The sequence below is a fragment of the Oryzias melastigma genome, linkage group LG3 (assembly GCF_002922805.2).
Source record: "Oryzias melastigma strain HK-1 linkage group LG3, ASM292280v2, whole genome shotgun sequence".
Classification (NCBI taxonomy): domain Eukaryota; kingdom Metazoa; phylum Chordata; class Actinopteri; order Beloniformes; family Adrianichthyidae; genus Oryzias; species Oryzias melastigma.
In genome coordinates this window covers 6,360,070-6,374,239 of record NC_050514.1, presented here as the reverse complement: position 1 = coordinate 6,374,239, position 14,170 = coordinate 6,360,070, and the positions used below count along the sequence as shown (strand labels likewise).

At 41.2% G+C, this 14,170-nt stretch overlaps 1 protein-coding gene across 1 annotated transcript; it reads right to left on the bottom strand.

Moving 5' to 3' along the window:
- Positions 1-786: 786 nt before the first annotated feature.
- Positions 787-4,716, bottom strand: dbx1a (developing brain homeobox 1a). Its single transcript, XM_024294956.2, has 4 exons — positions 4,240-4,716; positions 4,052-4,153; positions 1,991-2,193; positions 787-1,656 (listed from the first exon to the last, which is right to left on the bottom strand). The coding sequence occupies exons 1-4, from the start codon at positions 4,568-4,570 to the stop codon at positions 1,366-1,368; spliced, it is 927 nt and encodes a 308-aa protein (XP_024150724.1). The 5' UTR covers positions 4,571-4,716; the 3' UTR covers positions 787-1,365.
- Between the last annotated feature and the right edge of the window lie 9,454 nt (positions 4,717-14,170).

The window sequence follows — 14,170 nt, the reverse complement described above, 5'->3', positions numbered from 1 at the left end:
TCCGCAACACCCCTAATAAAAACCCAACCCACCCTCCAGTAACACATACAACCCATGACCCCACACAATGAATTATGGGTGACATCACCCGCTCGGTCCAGTTCTCTTATACAGTCAACGGTTCATCCTCACGTCACATAAAATCTGCACAAACCTCGTCCGCCGTTTTTTAACCCCCTGAGCACACTGGCCGGCGCCGGCTGCTGTAGCACAAATCTCTGGTGCTCAACAACAAACAATGCCTTATGCTTTGCTAAGATGATGTGCATTCGCTGATTTTTGTTCTTTTATTTTGGTCCAAACGGCTGTGAACTTGACAGGGCTCAGAGCTGACTCTCTTCCTGCAAAGGACGTGAAGAATCACTGGTTTGCTCGTGTGACCCAGAAAACCAAGCAGGAGTATTAGCTGGTGCTATAAAGCAGAACCTTTAGTTATATGACTGACAGGGTTAGGATGGATTCTTTACCTCACCGCCCGGTCTTTATTCTGCTGTCATGCTAGTATGAGCAAGACAAACTCTAACACTCTGGTGTCACAACCAGCCTCTGGAGACAGACAGACGCGCTTCTTGGCTTTCCGAGTTTTTTTACCGCCGATCCCTATGCAACATTCACTTTTTATCTCTCAAATAAAACCAAATGTGCATTTTTCTTTCTTTTTGCCCGGAGCAGTTCTCACTGCCAGACATGTTCAAATGTGACAAGATGAGCTCCATCCAAACAGTCTGGACGAGCACAAAGACGGCGGCGGCTCAACCGTCATTTCACCACAAACTCAATGAATGTTTAGCTCTCTTAGCCGTGTACATTTTTAAACAAATGTAACATAACTTTGTAAATAGTTCTTACATTTTGATGACTTTTTTTAGCTGATTTGGTACACTACTTGAAAATAAGTATTTTGTGTAAAAAGTCTCTTTACATCCGAGCAGAATGATGATGCAGTTGGTCATTGTTTGAATGAAATCTGACATTGTAATAGTCTTAAGTTATTGTCATCCAATAAAATTATAATTTATGATTTCACTTTCTTTCTTTTTTTTATTGTATTTTCCATTTTCACAAGAGTATAGTTTATTTATTTGGCATTTGTACAAAAACAGTGACATAAAAATGTACATCATACTTAATAAACAATAAATTATTAACAAAATACCCTACATTTTGAATAACTCTATTCAGTGTCATGGCAAATGTAAAAAAACAAACCACATTCTTGGCGTAAAATGTCCATACAAAAAAATTGTACAAAATTCTGTACACCAGCTGTGCAAAACAGCAACCAGTCCTACAAACATTTTTCCGTCAGGACTGTTTTTTTTATCTTTTTCAGCTCCGATAAAGTTCAGTCACTTTCAAAATAAGTTAGGAAACCGTAATTTCTTCTTCCTCCGACTCTGAAAAGTCCGAGTGTTTGCCGAACAGGGAGGGAGAGGGGATGCTGGACCTCGAGGCCCTCGTTCTCTCTCCTCCCAACTCTTCCTCGTCGTCCTCCTCCTCCTCCTCGGCTGAAGACTTCTTGCCCACGTCGCTGAGGTCTGGGTGCGGGTTGGTTTTGGTGGGGAGGGTCTGCTCGCGGCACCCGCCGGTTGACAGCAGCTCCCGCTCCTTGGAGTTCCTCCACTTCATCCGCCGGTTCTGGAACCAGATCTTCACCTGTGAGTGAGGAGAGGGGGCGGGGCAGTGAGCGCGGGAAAGGCTTAGCCATACGAAAAGGTATTTTGTGGCAGCATCAAATAAGGAGGGGTGCAGAACCGGGCAAAGGGATTGATTACTTTAAACTTCAGAGTTTTTAATTGTTACTTTTATTTTTTTTTACACAAGTGGTGTGTAAACTGTTAAAACAATATACATGTATATATACATATATATATATGAGCCTAATCATTGGGATGTGGCGCCTCCTCCAGCAGATGAAACCCTAGGCAGCCGCCTAGGCTGCTTATGCCCATGGCCGGCCCTGCTTACATCATGAGGTGGGAGGTCTTACCTGCGAGTCTTTTAGGCCCAGCTTTGAGGCCAGCTTCTTTCTGTCGGGTTTGCTGATGTATTTCTGTTTCTGGAACATCTTCTCCAGAGCTTTCCGCTGCACGTCGGAGAACACGGCTCTCCTCAGCATCCCTCGGCGAGGCTTCCCCCTCGCCACCAGGGGCCACGAGAACGTCCCGGGGATGGGAACCACGGAGGAGGATGCTGCAACAGAGAAAAATATCCGTACGTGATTTACTGCATAAATGTCTCCAGTGCGCCTGCGTGTGAGGGGAATGGCACGAGGTGACTAATTAGCACATTGGCCGGCCCGGGGCAGCATTGGTATGGTAAAGAGGCAGCGTATCCTTTAAGGGGCGCTGTGAGGGCGGACAGAAGAGTTAATAAAGCATGAACGGTAATTGTGTAGTAATGAACTAACGCAGAAAAGACTCTGGACAGGCGGCGAAGGCCATATATTATGGCAACAAAAGGAGATTTACACTTTCAAACTAAACACAACTGCATACCAGAATACTGATGCACGGTGGGGGGAGTGGAGAAGAGGGGAGGGAGGGAAGCACTGCTTTTTTCTCTTTTTTTTTTTTTGGCCCCTCAAATCATTTTCATTAAATGAACACGAAAAGCTATTCAGCGGGGCTGGAGTTGTTTTGTTGGGGTATTCAGTGGAGCCCGTGAAAAGACTCCGTCCCCATTATGACTTGTCTGAATGAAAGCCGGACCCGCGACTTTATAGACTTTTCTAAGGGATTATTCTTTATCTTAAGTCGTTGATTGGCCCGGTTTAAGGGGGGGCTTAAGGAGAAGGTGGGGTCACTGGTGACCCGTCCAGGAGAGAACTTTTGGATAAAGTTTGCTTTACCCCCAAATTTCCTCCGAGGCGTTTACGGAGTTACAATTAAGCAAAATTGCCCCAAAACTGAACCCTAGAGCACTATCGCCGGGTGATTTTCACCCGAGCAAAGGTAGTTACATGATTTGTTACATTTTCCTGAGTGGGTAAAGTCTTACATAGGTCGAGTCTCTGTTATTATTATTTTTTTTTTCTCAAATTCCTAATTTTTTTGTAATTTTCAAGCATGTTTTTAGGATCTTCCGAAATTTTTTATTTTCTATTTTGTTTCATAAACCACATTTGAAAATAAAATAAAACTCATCTATTATGTGTTGTCATATTTGGATCTATTTTCAATTAAAGTATGTTTATTTGGGTTTAGTGTTTTGTCCCCCGTCCCTGTGTAATAATGGATTATTCCATTATTGAAATACATAAAATCCATTGAATGTGATTTCAATTGTCATATTCATTTCAAAACATTTGAATTGTATGTTTTGTGATTTTTTTTTAGTGATTAACAGAGGGCCCCCTTGTTATTGATCACCTGAGGCCCCACAACTGCTACGTCCGCCACTGTAGGGCCCACCTTCCACCCCATCACTGTAAGCGCCTCGTGGCGGGACGGGGGGACAACGACGCGCTATATGTGGTCTTGTGAGAAGACTGAAAACTCTCAATAGCGCCTAATAGGGAAATTAGTGCATGACTTGGTCCCCGCCTTTGGCCCGCCTGGTAAAAGTCACTCTCCTGGGTGGGTGGGTGGCTCGCCCGGTGGGAGCTGACCGCATTCGTCACGCTGTGGATGGGGCTTTGTGGCCCCCCGAGCGCTGTGGGAAAACGGAGGGCCAAGGAAATGCCAAAACGCCCCCAGTGGGAAAGCGGGGGAGACCAGGACTCGACACCCCCGCCTTCAATTTGGAGCGTGACGATTTGGGATAATTGGTTAATTAGGGGGTGGGGGCTGTTGGCAGGGGCCACGCAGAGACAGTTATTTCCTCTTTTCTGGCGTGTTTGTCACTTTTTCCTGTTTAACTGCGCGCGCGCGCATGCACGGAAAAAAGTGAAACATTGGATCGATTAACGAAAGTTTCCAATGATTAGTTTTCATCAAAGTAACATTTTAGTTAACTCAACTTAAAAGTAACATTTGTAACTTTTGTTAATTGATCCAGCATGGAAACGCAATTAGCGCGGATGCGCAGACGCGGATGCGCAGACACCTACCAGGTAAATAGGGCGTCCTGAAAATGGGGTGGAAGGATCCCTCGAAGCAGGGCACGGGGAACGTCTTGGAGGAGAGCGCGTGGGGTGCAGGAGGTGAGGACGCTGCGGGGGAGAGAGGTGGAGGGGGGGGGCACATCCATCAGGTGATCGGAAACATCAGCGCGGGAAATGCAGGTGCGTCAACTCACCTGTCTTGGGTGACGGCGCCAGGATGGCGTTAACTCCAAACTTGAGGAACGTCGGGTCCTTGCTGTGCGTCGCGGAAGTTTTGGGTGAGCAGGATTCCCGCGTGACCGCCGCGGGCGCGCAGCTGAAGGACGCGGCGGAGACGGGCGGTCCGGTCCGGCTGATGAAGGCGGCGGGCCGGCTTATCCGCAGCAGGTCCTCCACGAGGAAGCTGGACGGGTTCGGGAAGACGGAGGGCAGAGTCTGGTGGAGCGGCAGCGCCGCGGCGGGCCGGTACAAGCCCGCGTAAAGAGGAGGAGGAGGAGGAGGCGCGATGACACTGGGGATCATCATGGTCCCGGAACAGAAAAAACAACCGCACGGTGAGGAATCAGGAGCCGCTTCTTCAGCTGAGTCCGTCGTTTCAGATGCTGTGGTGTCCACGCTGACGGGACAAGAGTTTTATAGCGGCCTGCCCCCCCTCCACTCTCCTCCGAGGCCCCCCAACAATGGAGCGCACAAAAGTTCTCCACATGGGTCTCCTGCGTGCCGCAGATCCCGGCGCGCTGATTGGTCAGAGGACGCAATTTATCATTCCATTAAGCTTCATAAAAACACATCAATTTTACATGTTGGCCACTTTCCTTTCAGCGGGTTTGGTAATGAGCTTTAATGGAAACAATCTTTACATTCATCGGTGATTCCATCAAAATACTAGCTTTTTAAAGGAAAATAATCTGTACATTTTTAGCGTTTAAACATCGAATTGTGTGAATGTTTTGTTAATCTGTTTCTCTTTATTATAATTACTTATTTTTTCTTCCTTTTGATTCGTAAAGACTCAATCACACTTTCATCAATCTTTATATCAACACGTTCAGCAGGAACAAGCATTCCCGCTTCTACACTGAAAAAAGTGAAACTTTGGATCATTTTTTCAAATGCTGTAGTTTATTACATTTAAAATGTTTATTTTTTTATCAAATTGAATTTTTGAGTTGATGGTTTATTCAACTTAAAAATTTAATTTGATTAAAAAAAACTACTATTTTTAATAGTTTCACTTTTTACAGTGTACTTTTGTTTTTGTACGTTTGACTGTTTTTAAGATTTTACACAATTTATGTGATTTTTTTTAGTCTCATTGAAAATTAATGGGATTTTTTTTCAAATTTCTGCAATCAAAACCCTAAGCTTGTTTAGAACATCCTTGTTTGTACTTTTACTTATGCTTTTTTATATTTTATTTTTTTATTATACACAATTATTGACATCTTTACACAAATTATGCATTTTTTCACGTAATTCTTCATTCATTTGTGCACACGTTTTTAAGACTAATAAGTTTAGCTAATATTTTAGCAACCTGTTAGTTTTGTTTAGCTAATTTGGCATCTACTGAGGTTTTTTGGAGTAATTCTGGGTTAAGCTAGTATTTTAGAAACATGTTAGCATTTTTTTTTATTATTATTCTAATTTGACATATAATGAGATTTTGGGCTAACGAGTTCCAACTTTTTACGCATTTTAAAATTGTTTGCAATTTTTTAGATTATCAAGTAATTCTTAATTTTTTTGTGCACTTTCTGCATTTATGCAACTTTAAGTGTTTTATCAACTCAGCCATTATGTGCAAATTGCTTTAGCATTCTCAGCAAACCCCTTCAGCAGTAACAGTACATTTCTTTACCATCTTCAGTGACCACATTCAGCAAAAAGCATTCACAAGAGCATTATCGCATAATGCAACGTTTCTAGTATTTTTGTTTTTTTACTATAAATAATCTGCATTTGGAGCTGAGCAGCATCTCATGTAAATCAGTTTTTAGGATTTCATAGGGTTCTTAACACTCAATCTGGCCGCCGTCATGGAATAATGCCTTAAAGGGATTGCTGCTATCAAAACGCTTTAACAGATGTGTTAAATATCACTCTTTTTTGGCGCAGCCCTCATTGAAAGCGCGCAGTCGCAGCCTGCAGGGCGCCGTGCGGGAGAAGTGTGCGGCCCGGGCCGTGCGCTCCTGATCCTGTTAACCATGAACTAACCGTCACCCTCAGCTGCGGAGGAGGCGCCCCTCGGCCTTTCTCTTATCCTTCTCTGCTCTTAAAAAAACGCTCCACAGAATAAAAAGGCTGTATTTCTAAAGGCGGTTTTGTTCTGCTATTTTAACCGGCTGAATAAAAGTGCATCTGTGATTTGATTTAAAACGCATTCATATGAGCGGACGCTGAGACCCCAAATAAAACTCGCATTAAGCGACTTGGAGCCTGATAGTCATGTTCTGACAGCTTTGCTTCTTAAAACCTGTTAAAGCAGAGAAGAACGGCGTCTGACGCAGAAATAAACAAAGAAAAAGCGGGAAGCAAAACCATATCCCCCCAATATATATATATATATATATATATATATATATATATATATATATATATATATATATATATATATATATATATTCTTAATGATGCATGTTTTAAATTTGGACTAATTTTTTTAAGGAGTTTTATTTTTCAATTAAACTTTGCTTTTATGTAAAATCTCAGAATAAATGCCAAATAAAAGAGATTTTCCAGACGGATCAATTGTTGTCTTTCAAGTTTGTCACTTCACTTGTGATCTAAATAACGACAGTCGTCCATCAATTCATTTTAAACCCACCACAATCCCATAATTAAAAGGGAACGCCTCCGTGAAATGATTCTCTTCACGCAGAGCGCGCGGGCGCGCATCCTCTCTCCGCGCGCAGGACGCGTAAACGCTCCGTCCGCGCAGCCATCCACCTCCAATAAGTAACGAGACCTTCAAAGCTTTTTTATGAGCCCGAAATCCCTCTTTTGTGAGCGATAAGCAGATGGTTAGCAGGAAGCATAGGCTGCTTTGCTTGACCGAGACTAATTTCTACGAGCTTTGCAGGCTTTGCCACGTCTCCGCTTCTCCGGCAGCCCGAGTGAAAACAGTGAAAACAGCTGGCTGTGGCGGACGGAGGGAGAGCCGTTAAAATGCGCCAACAGGAGAGCTGCGTTACTTCATTAAATACCAAAACACTTACCTGATTGGGCAAATGAGGAGTTTGCTCCTTAAAGTTACTAAATTAAGTCAGAAATGTTCAAATTCTAGTGTTTTTCATTAAAAAAAAAAACATTTCACTATAAAATAAGTCAACAGGGAAGTAACGCAATATTTTTAAAAGTTTCCCCCAAGTTCTCAAAAGTGGTGAAAAACAGGAACTTGTTTATTATTTTGTTTGAAGCTTTATTACAACCAAAACAAAATAAATGTATTACTTAACTATTTAAATTGGATTTTCAAAATAAAACAAGCCGGCAAATCCTTGTGGATGTTAATAAAGATATTTTAAAAGATAAGAAGGGGAGACCCCCCAAAAAATGACTGGTAATGGGCAGTCATGTCGCGTGATAGACCGTTATGGTATGGCAAGCAAAAGATATCATAAATCATCGGGGGAGGGGGGCTGACTGTATATAGAGCACTGGAATGAGCGGGGGTGACCTTACCCGTACAGTGAGCGGAGGCCTCAGTGTTGCTTGCCCCCCCCCCAAAAAAAAAAAAAAAAAAAAAAAAAAAAAACTTAAAATAGGCAATCATGTTGCATGATAGGCCATCATTGCATGGCAAACAAAAGATATCTTAAATCATCAGAGGAGGGGGCCTGACTGTATATAGAGAACTGGAAAGAGTGGTGGTGTCCTCACCCATACAGTGAGGGGAGGCTTCAGTGATGTTGCGTGATAGGCCACTATTGTATGGCTAGCAAATTATATCAAAAATCACAAAAAACTAAACAACAGTGACTGTATATAGAGAACTGGAAAGATTGGCAGTGATGTCACCAGTAGAAAATGCCTTACCTCCGGCTGAAATGAAGCCAATTCAGTCGCCATTTTTCTGTGATACACCACATTGGAGGTAGACAACGGTGTCTAGTCTGAGTTGGCGTTACTATGGCAACTACTGTCACCAATCATGAGTGAGCTTGTTCAAAGTCCAAACCCCTCCCACTGAAAGTGGGATCAGGAGAATCTGTCAATCAAATGTTTGAGATGGGGGAATAACTTGAATAACTTGGGATAAAGAAAAAAATATTTCATGAAAAAATAGGATTAGCAAGAAGATGTTAAGAAAAAGCATCACATCAAGAATGGTTATTCTGACCAATAGAATAACTTTTTAATTCTCTATAGAAGTTTATGGGAATTTGGCTTCTTGGAGCCAGCGGCATCAACAGGGATTGTTAGTGATCATCCCACCACTGAGGTGTTTCTACCATCAAGGAGGAATTTAAAGGACCTATATCAGTCCTATATCACATTTAATTATTACAAACGACAAATAAATTGATTAATTGGAGGGTTAGGGGGAGTGGTTACTCACTCCAGGTTTCTATATATAGAAAACTAATTTAAGACATCTTTGGCTGCCATACACGTCTACTTTCCCATTCTAGTGCATTCACACTCCACCATACTCACTCCCGAAAATGTGTAGTTTTACACATTACTTTCCGAATGCATTTTTTCTTTCTTGCGCAGCATGTTTGGTGCGGCTGCTGCAGACGTTCCCGTCTTACCAAACAGATGAAGTGCAGCATTGTGTCGGCTCTCTTTCTGCTTCGTTAAGTGAAAGGGGATTGAGTAAATATGTTACGCATGCATGAGGGGCTCTCAATGGGCCGGCTCTTTGTGTCGCGGGTCCGACAGGTGGTTGACTGTTTATTATTCCCTCATTATTTATCAGTGACGAGGCCGCATCAAGGGACGGGAACTCCCAATCCTTTCACTTAGGTCGGATGAACAGATTGCGCTGACTGGTTGCAGCCTCGTCACCAGTCCTGCAGACATTCATCCTACATGATCCAAATCCACCACCAGCAGGTTGATCTGATCCAGTGGAGCCGGATTAGTCCAGCAGTTTTGTTCAACAAACCATTTGTGTGTTTGAAATAGCAAAAATAAATAAATATGGTATTTTTGGGGGTTTGAAGATTGAAGCACTTTAACCCTTTAACAACTGAGGCGTCATCGGTGACGCTTAAATGCAAAATGTTTAACATACTGTAACTTTTCAACCCTTAACACAATCGAAGTAATTCCGGTAGATTCTGACCGAGAAAAGCTGCTAACGCAGAACAAACAAACAACTGAGCCAACATATAAGCAAACAAGCAAGCAAATAAACAAACAAGCTAGCAAGCAAACAAGATAGCAAGCAAACAAACAAACAAATAAGCTAGCAAACAAAAAAATAAGAAGCAAACAAACACAAACAAGTAAGCAAGCAAACAAACATGGTAGCAAATAAGCAAGCAGGAAAACAAACAAGCAATCAAACAAACAATCAATCAAATAAGCAAGCAAACAAATACACAAACAAACAAGAAAAACAAACACGCAAGCAAATAAACAAACTAACAAGCAAGAAAACAAAGTTATTTTAAAATCACATTGTCACCTCAAACAATGCTTGAAAAGGTGAACAGATGTAATCAACCAATGAGTGATGTTCAGTAGCATCTACCTTGGTATTGATTTATTTCCTTTTTTCTTTCTTTTTTTTCATTTTTGTGTCTAAAAAATACTTTTGTTTCCCAAAATATTTCCTTTTTATTTATTTTTTTATAATTCAGAATTTTATTTTTTGGAATTATATGTTAATTTAGTCTGGAATTTAGTCTTTTATTTCTAAAAAGTAATCTTTTTTATGACTAATTTTTATGTACAATGTTTTTATTTGTCTTTTTTTAATGTTTTTGCATTGATGCGATTTGGACTTCAGGGCCACCGTATTTTCCAAGTATGCGCAGTAACTCAAACATCTGTGTCAGAGGATGCGGTTCACGGCCGGGCTTTACCTCTCGGGGTGTTTTGGCCGTGCCGTCACCTTTGCTCGCCGCAGAGCTTCAGGTCCTCGCAGCATCTGGTGGTGGTGGTGGTGGTGGGGGCGGGGTTCATGGGGGCTCAGCCAGCAGCTCGGCTCGACGCTGAGCGAATTAGCAATGCCGCAAGATTCAGAAGAACAGTGACAAGCATTAAATCGATATTAACTTTGTATTAAACATGGGCCCCTCCCTCTTCCCCGAGTGGACGGGGGCCACATGGGCGCACAAAGCGCTCTGTATGAACTCTGGGCTGCACCTGTTCCCCCTCGCTCGGCCATGGGAGTTCAACTTTTTAGTTTCACGCCAGGCTGTTTTGTGTCTGACAAACTTCAGGCTGAATTCGTTCAGCCGAGCTTTTGTCAGCGGTTTTGATCTCATCTTCACCCTCTTTAACGCGACAACTCATAAAAATCCAATCATCGGGATCTGTCCACATTTAGCTGTCCAACTTTAAAACACAACTTTCAGCAGCAGAACTGCTTTATTAAAAACTCCCATCATGTTTTCTGCTGTTAGCAGTTGTGGGCAGCGGTGTCCTAATCCTCTTAAAGCACATGTTGGTACAGTTTGCATATCATTTTCTAATCTTGGGGAAAGGCCACGGCCCTCTCCATTCACAGGGATTCCCTCCTTTCTTTCAGTTCAGCTATAGCCTAAAGCATTTGCATAATCTGAACACCAAAACTATTGTCCCTGACCTTGCATGCAAAGTTAATTGCTCATTAATATGAGACAAAACCCAGGGGTGCAGAGGAAGCGCAGTTTGCCTGTAAATCCTTGTTTTGGAGAGAATGGCAGGTGTGACATCCTTTAACCCAGTCAATAAAGTCCTCAGTAAACCAATGAAATATTGAAACACTTGATTTTTAAAAGTACAACTTACAGACCAATTTCAAATTTCCATAAGTTGGCTACAGTTATAAGGTTCTTTGCTGCATATAGAACATATGTGTCAAAGTTAAGGCCCGCGGGCCAGATCCGGCCCTTCGGGTAATTCTATCTGCCGCTCCAAGATCATTTTTGTTATTAATGGCCCGATGTTATCTTGCTCTTATTTCTAACTTGTATAATTTTGACAAAATATATTTTTACGGAGAGTAAAATATTGAAAGTTATTGGGGGCTCTGAACATTAACGCACGTCATCAATCAAAAAGAAAGAACATGTTAATATGAATTAAAGCAAATTAAGAGAAGAAACAGTCCTTCGCTTTAAATGTAGAGTTTTGTGTACGATTTCAGATCGTGAATATTTGCAGATAGTAAGTAATTGACAAATACTGAGATTAAAAGAAAATTATAGCGATTAATCGCAATCAATTTTTTACAGATTATTTAGTTCATTTTTTTGGTCAGTTAATAAAAATGATTTAAAGTTTAAGTTGATTTATTCTGGAATAATATTCCTGCCTGTTTTTATGTATAGTAATGATAAAAGGTTAGGTTTTTAAGTTTTAAAAATGTAGTTTTACTGTTTTACAAATATTTATCTTGCTCAGCCCGTGACCTAAGATGTGTTTTGGATTTTGGACTAATGAATGATTGAGTTTGACACCCATGATATAGAATGATGTCTATGGTCTATTTCTCTGATTGGAGATCAATTTATTGCAAATATTATTATAAGATGTTACATTGAGGTTTTTTTTATTATGTAAGCTGCTGAAAAACTTAATTTCCCCAAGGGTGCCATCCCAAAGGGATCAATAAAACCAAGTCTAAGTCTAAGTCTAAGTCTAAGTCTAAGTCTTTCTTAGTGAATTTGATCATTTAAAATAAGAAGCAACGTGAGAATCAATAAATTTGCAGGTTTGTTACATTTAAAGTCACACTGCAGTCATCATTTGATCTGTTGTAAAAGCGTTCCTTGCGGTATATTGGTGATGATTCTGCCATTTTTAGCCAAACTCAAACAACCTGTATGCTGCAGCACACTAGTGTGTTGTGAGAAACTGTCAGTTGTGCCGCGAGAAATGACTCATTTTCATTGATCTAGAAACATATGAGCAGGATAGGAAAAGTGAACCTTGACTCAAAACAGGTTGAAAAACACTGATGTAGGAAATAGTTCTCGCAGAATGGGAGGAATTCATCAGAAATTCACCTCTGAGTTGTGGGTGGGACTGTTGTTACATAGTAAACCTGCCATCATTTCCCATCATCCCTTTGTTTACACTCTCTCTTGCTAGCTGACATCCCCTAACACACCAACCTAACATTAGTGGTGCATAAAATGGCGAGCCCTATCAAGAGTTATCCAGCTGTACAATATTGATTCCAGCTCAGCCAAGGAAAACAAAGACATTGATGGATCTATTTGTCTGCAAGTGGATGCATCAGAATGGAGCGGAGCAGGGAGCTTGCCAATGTATTTTCTGTCACTGCTACAAGCTTTTTTTGTCTGCTCCTGACTCACAATGATTTGCATACAGAATTACTCAGAAATGTGATTTTGAGCTGATTTTTTTTTCATATATATTTCCTTAATGCCACAAGAACATGTTAAAAACACCATTTTCATTGGAGTGGGTCTTTAATACCTATTAATAATTTTAGATCTATTTTCGAATCCCTTTGCTTCGAGAGTAGGGATGTAGTCAAGCCATGATTCAATTCGATTCAATTTTAAAGTCATGATTTAAATTTTTTTTCTCAACACAATGAATTCAAGGTATTTTAAGGGCAAATGTGTTTTCTTTTTGCCCCTTACATCAAACTGCTTTCCTACTAACAGAAATGATTCAATAAAAATAAACAATGATGCCTAATACTGAAATGATCACAAATTCCTTCAGACTGTGACCCATGTGACAGTCCGCTCTGCCCCCGCTCAGCGCGAGCCCTCGTCTACGCTCACACACACGCAAATGGCTGTTCACGCACAGCTTGCAGAGGAAAAAAAGACTCGGTGCTAAAGAGAGTTAGTAAAAAAGAGCACGACTCCCGGGAAGAAGTCAGAAGGGAAACCGTCGTGAAGCTACCTCGTCACCATGACTGTTATCACGGTAGATTGGTCAAAGATGCAGTAAAGTTGCAATGAAAATGTGACGTTGCAAGGTGAGCAAAAAATCTCAGGTTTACCTGAATTTGCATTAATCGTTGCGATCATAAGATCACCAAATCCTGGAAGGACTGACGTATGTGAAACGCTTAAATCCAACTGTGAGAATCTCCCCGGAGGAAAGCGCAGATGAGCACGCAGCCCGACTGCTATACACACACACTCACATCGAGCCTGCATGCAGAAATATCATCTGCTCTGCATTTCTAAATTTAGACACAGGCCGTGACAAACCGATTTTTTTATTTTCTGCATCTATGAACATGTTAACAAGTTTGAATCGTTTTTTACCGATTCACAAAGAATCGTTACGTCCTTAATCCAGTGTCTTATGTCATATTCAATAAGTCTTATTTAAGTTAGTTTACTTTTCTTAAACCTCTCAAGCTATGAAAAACCAATCCATGTATGATTTTGCTTTCAAGTAGAAACTAAAATAAGGTAGTTTTGGAACCGAAGTAGTTTGATGCATCAACAAGGTGTTAACACTTTAACACTGGAAACAAAACATGGCAAAATGACAAACACTCTTGGCTAATTTATCTCTTCAGGTTTATTCTCATCTTTGTGTTAATGTCAAAGATCCAATGACATTTTGTTAGTTTCCTTCCACTCAGCTCATCCCACCGTGTGGACCAGGCGGTGTGGTTTGGCAGAGTAGCCTCAGAGTGGCGTCAGCAGCTATCATCAGTCATGATATGATCATTTCTCATGATGTGGATACGGGTAATGTGATTAGGTTGATCAAGCAGCAGCAAAAGTTGCTGGAGAAAGTGGATAGTCCGCTTTAGCAGCAGCCAGACCGACACTGCCTTTGAACTCTACAAAGCTGCAGAACTGACATACCAGAAGACACGTTTGAAAAAAAAAAAAGAGTAAAAATGTTTTTTATTCATGAACAAATGCAACGTTAAAACACTTTTCAGTCAAGCACAGGGTAAGGTTTGTAAAGGAGAGATTAAAAGAGCCACTTTTCTGCAAAGTTTTCCATCAAAGGAAT